At 35.1% G+C, this 12,697-nt stretch overlaps 1 protein-coding gene across 3 annotated transcripts in view; it reads left to right on the top strand.

The window, feature by feature from the left end:
* Positions 1-12,697, top strand: part of IFT80 (intraflagellar transport 80) — a 65,228-nt gene that overhangs the window by 47,297 nt on the left and 5,234 nt on the right. For all 3 annotated transcript variants that reach the window (XM_058188424.1, XM_058188422.1, XM_058188423.1), the window contains 7 exons: positions 2,256-2,320; positions 3,483-3,618; positions 6,043-6,190; positions 7,409-7,580; positions 10,011-10,100; positions 10,276-10,448; positions 12,410-12,533. In XM_058188424.1, the coding sequence (XP_058044407.1) occupies positions 2,256-2,320; positions 3,483-3,618; positions 6,043-6,190; positions 7,409-7,580; positions 10,011-10,100; positions 10,276-10,448; positions 12,410-12,533 (908 nt within the window). The remainder of the gene's footprint in view (positions 1-2,255; positions 2,321-3,482; positions 3,619-6,042; positions 6,191-7,408; positions 7,581-10,010; positions 10,101-10,275; positions 10,449-12,409; positions 12,534-12,697) is intronic.

Below are 12,697 nucleotides of genomic sequence, written 5' to 3'. Positions count from 1 at the left end.
ATGCAGCAAAATATTTATCCCCAAATGTTTTCACTTTGCTGCTTCAGCACCAAGTCTACATTTACCAAGAGCAAATTGAAGTTTGAAAGAGATTCCAACTAAGTTTGTGATGACAAAATCAGGCTTCCAAGAAAATATTTCAAAGTAGAACATCTTAAAGTAGTTCAAAATATATTATTAAAAAAGTGTATTGATACTTATTATTTTTATTTATAACATGTATTTATTACAAATGTTCACCTTACCCTACTTTCAATTAAAAAGACCACATTACAATATGATTAGTTTTAAAACTCCATTCCATTCTACTCACTGGCTTATACTGGAGACATGGTGCAAAGCAAAAAGTGATAGGAAGATAACTCATCCAAGTTATCAGACCTGGAATACAAACAGTTATATAACTATCCGAGGACAACGAACAGATTTTTGAAAACTCTTTTCTGCCATTTATTGGTCATATGGATTTTGGTAGGCCAGATGTGGAAACTCCAGTACTACAGTAATTCTAAAATAATATTCCTAAACTGTAGTCCCATGTATTCTGACAAATAGTTTCCACATAGAGCATACATCTGAATAGATATGTATGAAATTGCTTGACTGCTGAAAATTAGCATTTTAAAAAAATATATACATAAAAGTCACAATATGGAAAGAGACAACTTTAAGGGGTTTTATTTTAAACTTCAAGTTAATTAATATGATCCAAATAAAAACTTCAGCACAAATTACAAACAATAAACAAAAAACTGACAACACTGACATTTGAAATCACATCAAGTCAGAACAAGTGCAGGTTCTGTTTTCCCTGATTGTTTTCTTTCAACTAAATGGCAAAGATATCAGTTTTAAATTTTCCATCTGTGACTATTTTTTCTTGAATGTCTATAATAATTGTGGGCAGTTTAATATCAGTAGTGTGGACAGGCAATTGATTGTTCTTGTTGTTGGAAGAAGGCCCTTGCTTGGATTAGATTTTAAAGGATGCTATTGATATCAATATCAACTACCCTGATCCTCAAAGCAAAAAAAAGTCCCTTAAAAACCCTGCAATTCATTTTTTCTATCATACCCAGTCTGACAGGGCTCTGGGATTGTGAAAGGAATATTGTGTATTCCATGGAGACTTCCCACCCTATCATAGAATGATTGAAGTACACCTCTAAAATTATATAAAATTGTAGGCTTGTATATATAAAAATTCATATTTAAATTCCTGCTATACCATGGGTCTTCATTTTACTTTATTTTTCATGATTTTCCTTACTCCTTCTGAGTAAAGCTAGTTATCTAGTAATTCACGTTACAGATTAGTCATGTAAGGTTATAACTGTAAAATGCAATTTCTAAAGGAATTTAAGTTCTCACCAGTTGCTAAGCTTCAAGGGACATAGAGATTGCAATATCAGGGTCAAGTGAAGATGAGATTTCTAATAGTCCATGACTTGGAATTGTCTACAAACTATACCTGATTATATATACATTTTTCTAATGCAGTATTTCCTAAATAAGGGTTTATTTAATTACAGAGACATTAACAACTACCATGTTCATTTTATGACCACTTGTTCGCTTAATGTCTACTGTAATATTGGGTGCAATCATATGATGATCCACATGAAACCATCATGGTTTATGGCCTTAATTTCAATTTCAATTAGAGTCTTCAGCTGAGATCTATCCATAATTGTACTATAACTTCTAGCTCTTTGTATTTTAACTTTGTTATACAGTACATAACTTTGTACTATAACTTCCAGCTTGAAGGAGATGGTGGTTTTATAGTTAGAATCTGTGAGGCCAGACTATGAGACCCGATACTCAATTGTTACTTGGACCTGAGGCTTCCTATGTGCCTCAGCATTATTCTGTTTCTCATCTGAGATTACATCTCAGCCACAAGAATGGTAATTATGAAAATACTAAATTGAATCAAAGTTATACAGCATGTTATGCCTTGAAAAGAAGAATAAAAGAATAGAAATTACTGTTTGCTAAATTGAGGTAAAGAGAGATTAATTGCTAGATTACTAGCAATATCTCAAAAGAATATGACTTAAATTTTGCACCAATTACACAGTAAAGGTTATCAGTGTCCTTATTTGAACTGTTAAATGCATTTATTAAATTAGCCTGGTAGGGTCTCCATTTGATACTTTGTTGGTACATGTACCATCGTTACAGTGAATACATGAAAATATAATCTATATTTTTATCAGTAATCAATTTTTTAATCTTTTTTTAAAAAACAGTTATTGATCTGTTTGAACCTTTATCTGGCAAACCATTAGGAGATGGAAAACCCCTGAGTCATAAGGTAAATAATGTTTAATATTTCTCTAGTTTATATTGGAAAAAAGTATAATCTGATGAACAACTTATATCAAGAAGTTACCGGCACTGAGTAAATGTTTACCCAGATTCTATCTTCTATTACCATAGCATGTTTCAGTTTGAAATCTGATTAGTCTGAGCAGATTCCTGTAGAAAGTGTTATATGGTTACTGAGAAGTCAGTTATGTTCATTGATGCTTACTTGAGACTGAGTTACAGGAAGACTTTTTTAAAAAAGTATCAGTGAGAATCAAAAGCAAGATGATTGAAAGCTGATATTGCTCAAGCCAATAATACATTCATTAAGAATTTGTGTCCCTTGTCTAGGCATCTTTTTCACAGTTCTTGTTCTTATAAAATAACATTAAAATACTAAACTTTATTTGAATGAAACCATGTTACTGTAGTCACATGCCACAACTGTTCAATTGGAACATGTCATGTCATTTTAATCTTTTTATGGTGATAACAAAAGAATTTTCTTTCCTGAAATGAGGAAAACCATTTAATCATGCATGAAGTTCTCTGAATCAATCTGAAATATTTAAATAATAGCTCTGACTTAAGGAGAATCACACAGTAATCTTAAATTTGTGGTTTAATAATTATTTATCTATTTTCTAAAATTGTTTCTTTCCATTCCCATTTTATGTGACTCTGAGCTACTAAGTTCCATTGGGGAGAGAGATTGAGAAATAAAATATAGATGGGTAATATGGAAAATCTGTACTTCCCACTTCAGATCATCTTCTACCAATGTCATTTACATTACCTCTTCCATCGTATTATAAGAACATATGTTCTCTAAATTATCTGTTATTTTATTCATTACACTAATTTATATGGCTGCCCAATTCTCACACATTTGTACTTACTGTGTTATAGCAGTAAGTATAAGTAAAATTTTAATTGATAATATTGTACTATATTGGTGACAGTAGCAATATTAACAAATTTGAGAATGCAAATCTTGAACATTATGTTATGTCTTGATGTGTTTTGTTTTATATGTGTGTGATTGTTTTCTGTGTTGTTTTTAAAGACAAACTAATAGAAATTATTTAAAAAAAAGAATGCAAATCTTTATACTGAAAAATAATCTTGCTTTTATACAAATGTGGATTTTGATTCAAATATTATTACAGACAGAAATTGTGGAAATTGCCTTAGATCAGAAGGGTCTTACAAATGAAAGGAAAATTGCTTTTATTGACAAAAATAGAGATCTTTATATAACTTCTGTGAGGAGATTTGGAAAAGAACAGAAAATTATCAAAATAGGTAAGAACTGACTTACTCCCAACCCTCATGCCACAATTTAACAATGTGTTCTAAAATTGTGTATTATTATTGAGTATATGTAATTTGTAGAATATAATTAGTTCTTGCTGTATGTACCTTGAAGAGAGAATGGCATTGAGAATATAATACAAAAACACCTAAATGTGTTTTATTTTTTGTTTAAAATTTATTTACAGCAAGTTAATCTCTGGATTACCTCAATAAATCAGAAACCCCAAGATCAAACATGTAGTGTCAGTGAAGTCAGTGAATGCATCATCCTATGTGGTTACAACATTCTAGAAGGAGAATGATAATGAAAAGATATTTTTTTTTAATTAAGGCGATAGCTCTTTCATGATGAAAAACATTGTTAGTACAATCTTAAAAGTTATGTAGAACCCCAAGTTAATTGTCTGTTGCAACTGAAAAAATCCAACACTTCCACAAACTATATTATGGAAGCAATCATTGATCAGAATTGAATTATTACTTATTTAAGAATGCTCAAAATCTTAGCAGTAGCAAGTTTTTTGATGATTGCAGTTTATGACTATAATGAGAATCTGGTTTATCTAGCTCAGAGGAAAAATGGCTTATAAGAATAAATACAATAAAAATCCAAACTTGAAGAAAAAAAATGAGCTTGGTTTAATATAATTTATATAATATCTGTGTAGTTAGAAATACTTATTCTGTGAAGATGCAGTGTAAAGATATTTAAACAGGAAGGATAAGCAGATCTTGCAGGTTTGTCCAAGTACTACCTCTTCTAAAAGTCATACAGTAAGTCAAGAATAGGTTAAAAGAAGCAACTGGAACAGCAAGCAGACATTTAGAGGAAAAAGAATGGCACATGCATATATAATCATTGAAAAGTTTCAGTAGCCTCTAGATCCGTGATGGTGAACCTATGGCATGCGTGCCAGATGTGGCACACAGAGCCCTCTCTGTGGGCACGTGCGCAATCGTCCCAGCCCAGCTCCAATCATGTTTCACTCAATCAATTCCAATTTCTCATGAAAGAAAAAGATCTCACGAAGTTGGAATTGATTTAGTGAACTTTTTCACTCGCATGCTTCACAATGGGGGAGATGGAGTCTCGTCCTCTTCCTGAAGCTCATTACAACGTGGAGCCATAATGTGAGCCTGCGTTGTCTCAGCTTGGCAAAAAAAACCAACCAGTTTCTTTTCCTGCAGAGCTGCCTGTGTTGGGATGTCCCATCTCCCCACCAGCCAGCTGAGCTCGGGCATGCTGCTCCTAGGCTCGTCGGCCTTTGGACGTCATTCCCACCACCCAGCTCCAGTTCAGGGGTTCCTTTCCCCCCCGTGGGGGGGGAGAGAGAAACAGAGAGGAGGGAGGGAAAGAAAGAGAGAGAAAGGGGAGAAGAGAGAGAGAGAGAAAAAGACAGAGAGTGGGGACAAAGAGTGGGAGGGAAAGCGAGAGAAAAAGAGGGGAAAGAGAAAGAGAGGGGGGGAGAGAAAGGGAAATGATATTACAAAAGTTTTTCTTTTTTATTGTTGCTAAATGTAATATTTCAAAAGCAGAAAACAAAGAAGGGGCATAAAAGTGCATTTATCACGTTTTTCTTAGAACAATTAGCTGAACTCTCCATTTATCATTATTTTAGGTAGTAAAACCTAAAACCTAATTCAGGTTAAATTGCTGTGTTGGCACTTTGCAATAAATAAGTCGGTTTTGGGTTGCAATTTGGGTACTCAGTGTCTAAAAGGTTTGCCATCACTGCTCTAGATCATGGGTCCCCAACCCCTGGTCTGTGGACCGGCACTAGTCTACAGCATACCAGCAATTGGGCCCTGCAAACAAGCGAAGCCCCATTTGCAGAATGCAGACAGCACGTGAAATCACACACACACCAGTCCCTGGAAAAATCTTTCTCCATAGAACTGGTTCTTGGTGCCCAAAAGGTTGTTGACTGCCACTCTAGATAATTCTGAAATCATATGTAACATAAATTATAATCTAATGGTTAGTTGGACCATATAAAGAGACCCTGTGGTATAATATACATGCAAGAATACATGAATTTCTAAAGCATTAAACCCCAAAGGCTAAGTGGTACAGCTGTACAAATGAAAGCAATGGACAGGGAGAAGCTGGTCATTCATTAGTGGCGCTTTTATTAATTATGAAGCTTCAGAGCACTCATACTGGATATCATGAAGGAGATTTTAAAACCTGTACATGGAATCAACTTCAGCTTGCTTATATTGTTTTAATCTTTCAAGACAAATAATAAAGTAAGCATTTTATTTTCAATACAGAAATATATTATTTAGAATCGTATACAAATAGAGAAGAGTTGATGATACTATTTGCAGTTTTGAGCAGTACGTTAGAATAGATTATTCATCCAGTTTAGTTGACCAATATTTAGTTTATTTAGTTTCTTTTTTGTTAAGGTACAATGGTGCATACTCTGGCATGGAATGACACATGCAACATACTATGTGGACTGCAGGATACACGTTTCACAGTCTGGTACTACCCCAACGTAGTGTATGTAGACAAGGATCTCTTGCCAAAAACTCTCTATGAAAAGGATGCAAGGTATTTCTTATTTGTTTTATACTCCATTAATAGCTTTCTCTAATAAAATATTTTTTAATCTAATCTTTGAGACTGAGACTCTATGGCACAGGCAAACAACAATTTCCAATCTGATATTTCAAATTATTTGAGGAGCCAGGAGACCCTAAAACCGTGATGGCGAACCTATGGCACACGTGCTGGAAGTGGCACACAGAGCCATTTTTCCAGGCACACGAGCTGTCACCCAACTCACTTGCAGCTGCACAGCTGGAGTTCAGGCTTCTGGTGCACATGCGTGCAATTCAGGGGATGCAGTTCGGAGCTTTCCTGCGCAAGCATGCGTGTTTGCACATGCCTACAAGAGTACTGCACATGCAAAAACCATGCACATGCACAGATGGTGCAAATACACATGCACCGCACAGTGGGGGGCATGCGCAAAACTGTTTAGCACAGTTGGTGCGCACCAAGCGCACAGTGGGGGGCATGCGCAAAACTGTTTAGCACAGTTGGTGCGCACCAAGCGCATACCTGTTCAGCACTTGATAAGTAAAAGGTTCACCACGACTGCCCTAAAAGATCTTCAGGTTTTGGTTAAAAAAATTTAGCCTAATTGTTCTCTATTTTGGACGTTTTTGGGGGTGGAAATATGTGCATTTTGCCTTACAGAAGTTTAGACATTTCCAGCCTTATTTTGGCACTTTGACACCAAAAATTAGGCCACTGAATGCCAGCAAATTTTAGCTATGTTTAATTTTGTTTCTGGGGTTTAGACAAGGTATGCAATTGAAATGCATTTTGTTTTGCAGAATTTCAACACTTTAAAAAAAAATACCCAATACCATATAACCAAAATTGGCCATTTTGTTTGAAGGCTGTAAATGGAGTTCAGGGCAGGGGCATTAATATGAACTATTGGTTATACATACTTAATAGAGAAATACCTAACTTGTCAGTTGCCAAGTTTACTAAATATGAGATTTCAGAATACAAACTTCCAGATTCTTTTGGACAACAATTTTTAAAAAGTATATAAAAATTGGGCTGTATATACTTCTTAATCTGTAAATTCTAAAGTAGCAGGAGCGTCCAGCCTTATTTCCACCATCATCAGTGCAGACTCAGAAAGAGATCATAGTTGTTATTTTAAATGGAATGTCTGTCTATTTCATTAGTATTCTAAGTTACATTAATTCTAAAATAATATTTCGGAACTGTGGTGTTTTTTTCCAATAGTGAATTTAGTAAAAGTCCCCAGATCTTAAGTTTTGTCGGCAATCAGGTAACAATCAGAAGAGCCGATGGTTCGCTTATTCACATTAGTATTTCACCATATCCAGCTATTCTTCATGAATATGTGAACAATTTGAAATGGGAAGATGCCATCAGATTGTGTCGCTTTGTCAAGGTAAATATAATGTTAACTTTTAGAAAAAGGTTAATGCGGGAGAGACATGTGACTTCTTTAACTTTAAAAAACAGATTATAGTAATGCAATAATCCCTTCAGACCCCCATCATAAAATGTTTTCCAAGATTATTTTATTTGCCTGACTTGTGATGCACTGAAAGGGACCTGCTGTTTAGAAAGGCTATACATACTGTATCTTCTACAGGTAGTCCTCGACTTACAGCAGTTCATTTAGTGACCGTTCAAAGTTAGAATGACACTGAAAAAAATGACTTATGGCCATTTTTCACATTTACAACCATTACAGCATCCCTGTGGTCACCTGATCAAAATTCAGATGCTTGGCAACTGACTCATATTTATGACAGTTGCAGCGTCCCAGGATCATGTGAGCAAGTATTACAATCTTCTGACAAGCAAAATCAATGGGGAGCTGGATTCATTTCACAACTGTGTTATTAACTTAACAACTGTAGTGATTCACTTAACTGGCAAAAGTCGTAAGATGGGACAAAGCTCACTTAACAAATATCTCACTTAGCAAAAGGAATTTTGGGCCCAATTGTGGTTGTAAGTTGAGGACTACCTGTACTTTCCTCTGCCTCAAACTGTCAACAGTACTCGACTTCAAATATATTTCAAAATATATTTGTCTGTTCTTTGCTAATAAACTGGAGACATTTTCTTATGCCTTAATGTTTGGCTGCCTTTCTGATTATATTTGCCACCAGAGAGTTATGTATGCATTTCTGAGCAGCTTAACTGTAGGTTTGGCTATTATCATAACACTATTTACATTCTGATTTCTGTACATAAGAACAGTCATTTAAGGATAGGGGGGGAAAAGGAACATACAATAGCCTCCTGCTTGCTTATCATAACTTCCTTCTTTCTTCCTTCAAGAATAGCCTTTTTATCACAGTGCACTAGTGCATTGCATCTCCTAGCAACACGTACAGTAGTTTTGTAGCAGGTGCAAAATGAACACAAAAGAGAAAGCAAACTGAGCAGGTTGTTGGATCCTCTGTGGTTACCGATATGGCAGGAATATTTGGTTCCTTTTTAAAAAAAAATATTTTCTTCATTACCTTTCCAGTATCCTAGATAATTGTCAGATAAAATGGTTCTGTTAATCTCTTATTTTAAAGCAAAAATGCAGGGACAGGCAGGGACTCTTTTCTCCTGCTATGACATTCCATCGGGTAATGAATGATGCTGTGCAAAGCTTTCACAAGAAAGCATCCCCTTTGAAATGATTAAAGCATCTAACTCATTTGCATGTGCCTTAAAAACAATTGGGAACAGTTTCCTTCTGTCTTTCATGCCTTTTTCATTCTTCTTCTCCCATCCTCTTAGAAAGCTGCAAAGAACAAATTAGGCCAAAATCCATATTACTTAAAGTAATCTGACAATATTATATATTTACATTTCCTCTGTTTACTGCAGTGCTTCTCAAATAGTGGGGCGGGCCCCCCAGGGGGGGCGCGAGGCTCCGTAAAGGGGGGCACGGTTGACCTCGGCACACTGTCATAACAAGCTAAGCCCCGTGTTTACAGTCGCGCGGGGGGCGCGAAAAATGTTTTCTTCTTCCTAGGGGGGCATGACAGAAAATAATTGAGAAGCACTGGTTTACTGAAAGAGAATGAACTATAGATATCTGCCACAAGTACCCAGTTGCTCAGGAAAAGTGTTAATTAAATAAATAGAAATATTCTGTATCTCAGTTAATTTTGATTCACTTATGTTTATTAAATTGTGTATTTGCTATAATGAGAACAAATAAATACAAATAAATACAAAACTAGCAAAGAATATAGTTCCTTGCTAGTTTCCAACAGCTTGATAACCAGGGATTAATTTCAGAATTAACACCAGACAATCAATGAAGCGATAAATCATTCCCTAATCAAGAAACTACCACAGAGAAAACAATATCCCCACAAACACTGATAGAGCAAACTACGATATATAAACAGAGAGCAAAACTCATTCTTTTCTAACACTGAAGATGTTCCCTAGTCAGGTAATGAAATGTCTGCAAGCAAATAACCAATCTCAGAGAGCACCAAGGAGTCCACAGTTCAACCCTGAGCTACATATATTCTCTTTTATAATGCTATCTAAATGTTTGTTTTTATGTTATGAGAGGTGACTTTGTATTTCTATCATCACACACTCATACCACTGGTATTTAAACACTTATTGACATAGTTATGCTATTTCAGGTGTTTTTATATACATGATTTATATATTATTGTAGTTTTTTTATTAAATGTATATATGATCTGGGATTACACTATAAATGTATAAGAACATGGATAGCCCATTGATTCTTAGATACTGGTTAAATTACATTCATATCAATTTGGCATAAGATTAATGTTTATATTATATAAGAAGAACAGTTATTTTAATATTTTCTTTTTAGGATCAAACATTATGGGCTTGTTTAGCTGCTATGGCAATAGCCAATAAAGATATGAACACAGCAGAAATAGCCTATGCATCAGTTGGTGAGGTAAGTAGAACAGTTCACTACTTAATAACTTTCACTGATTGATTGATAATATTTCATGCTAATCTGTTGCAATTTAAAGGAGTCTTGGCATTTGCTGCATTATTTAACTTGTTGCAAAAATAGAGTTTAATCAACTTTATTGTGCCTGTCACATTTTTTTAAAAAAAACCAACAGATTGATAAAGTTCAATATATCAGTTCCATCAAAGATCTTCCATCAAAAGAATCAAGAATGGCTCATATTCTGCTTTTTAGTGGAAATGTCCAGGATGCTGAAACTTTGCTTCTGCAAGCTGGGCTTATTTACCAGGCGATTCAAGTTAATATTAATCTATACAACTGGGAAAGGTAATACGGTTCTTATATAATGCATTACAGTATATATTTTTGTCTTGGTTCAGATTTGGATTTAACAGTTTAAATCAGTGTTTCTCAACCTAGGCAGCTTGAAGATATGTGGACTTCAACTCCCAGAATCCCCCAGCCAGCTATGCTGGCTCAGGAATTCTGAGTTGAAGTCCACACATCTTCAAGCAACCAAAGTATACCATCAACACTAATTCTAAAAGAAAAAAAAAATTAGGAATTGGAATGGGATAAAATTATGTAAGTTATCATTTAAACCAATGTTTCTCAACTTTCGTTGCTTGAAGATGTGTGGACTTCAACTCAGAATTAGAATTAGAATTAGAATTAGAATTAGTGTTGATGTAATGTATACCAAGGAACGCGGTGGCTCAGGGGCTAGGACATTGAGCTTGTCGATTGAAAGATCGGCAGCTCAGTGGTTCGAATCCCTAGTGCTGCCGTGTAACGAGGTGAGCTCCCGTTACTTGTCCCAGCTTTGAAAGCACGTAAAAATGCAAGTAGAAAAAATAGGGACCACCTTTGGTGGGAAGGTAATAGTGTTCCATGTGCCTTTGGCGTTGAGTCATGCCGGCCACATGACCACGGAGACATCTTCGGACAGCGCTGGCTCTTCGGCTTTGAAACGGAGATGAGCACTGCCCCCTAGAGTCGGCAACGACTAGCACGTATGTGCAAGGGGAACCTTTACCTTTACTTTTTATGTATACCAAAGTTTGTGACATGGCATGTGGAATTGTTGATAAAGAAGCACAGGCCTCAGCCCTATTCTGTTTCACAGACTTTTTTAAAAAAAGCTTTTGTACCTGATTATAACATCATTATAACATCAATACCTCTTTAGCTCCATGTATTCCTGATTATGTACACTACTCACAAGACTAAAGCCCAGATAAGGAAGGCACCTAAAATCTATTTTTTGAAGGGGGATGGGGTAGTTCTTTGGCTCACTGCTTCCCTCCTTCAGGTTGGTTCCCTTAAAAAGAAATTATCCTGAGTTTAGAATGATTTTTATTTTCATGGTTTTCTAACATAAATCTCCATGCTAAAAATGCCACCTGTGAAATCACTGAAATACCACAAGGTAGCCTTAGCTATTCTTTTCTATAAGTTCAGATTTGTGCCAATCTATAAATATGGAGCGGTGGTGTTCTCACCTACTTTATAATGAATGTGACATATGTTAACAATGGAAAGTAACATGCTATTTATTAACTGATAAAATACCAACTCCCAACATACTTAGATTTTCTAAGCAGTGTCTTATTTTGATACTGTCTAAGCTTATAAGTGTTTCAGCAAGATTGATATATTATGTGATTTTTATTTCTGGTCCTTTAAAGAAAAAAAATTGCTGACAGCTGTACTAATCTCAGGCCTTCTCGATGCAAAGCAGTAATTGTTACATTGGTAATAGGAAGCTGTTACTATTTAGAAAGTTAAGAGCCAAATTTGAAAGTTTCCAGTCTAAAGTTTCATAGACAGGAAATTTATGTGATGTGTATAATATTCTGATTTGCATATTCTTATTGTACGTGTAGAGACTTCTACATAATCATAAAAGAGTGGGAATAATTTTTTAATTGAACTACTGTCCATTCATAAAATACCATGAAAGGGGGAAAGAAAAGCAAGAAGGTTCACCAGAATTGTTCATTGATATAAAGATCGTTATTTTTCTTTAGACCATCCAACAGTTACTAAGACCACTACTTGCTAGAAAATATAGCTTAAAATGATTAGAAAACATAAATAAACTTATTTAATGGGGAAAGTAGTTTTCAGTTAAAGCAATTGTTGGCCTTAATGCTTGGTTTCTTCTTGCTTTGTGATAAGAAAATGTTTCCTTAGTGCAGTTGCTGTACAGAAAACCAAGACATTTGTGATCATTTTAGTTTCTGAATTCGGCCTGATGAGCTTATTACTGTTTTGCTTTCTTCTAGAGCACTAGAACTTGCTGTGAAACACAAGACGCACGTTGACACAGTGCTGGCTTACCGACAAAAGTTCTTGGATGACTTCAGTAAAAAAGAAACGAATCAGCGATTTTTGCAATATGCAGAAGGGGCAAGTATTCTGTGGAAGTTGAGTTATATTTTTTGAAACTCTGCCTTATAGCTATGAAACAATTTCAGACTATAAGCCAATGTGTATTTAATAACACTGTGTGCTTATACTTTAATTCACAGTATGAAACAAAATCAACAACTTGATTTTTTTTCAGGATTTCC

Source organism: Ahaetulla prasina, chromosome 6, assembly GCF_028640845.1.
Source record: "Ahaetulla prasina isolate Xishuangbanna chromosome 6, ASM2864084v1, whole genome shotgun sequence".
Lineage (NCBI taxonomy): Eukaryota > Metazoa > Chordata > Lepidosauria > Squamata > Colubridae > Ahaetulla > Ahaetulla prasina.
This window is presented reverse-complemented; position numbering and strand designations above follow the sequence as displayed.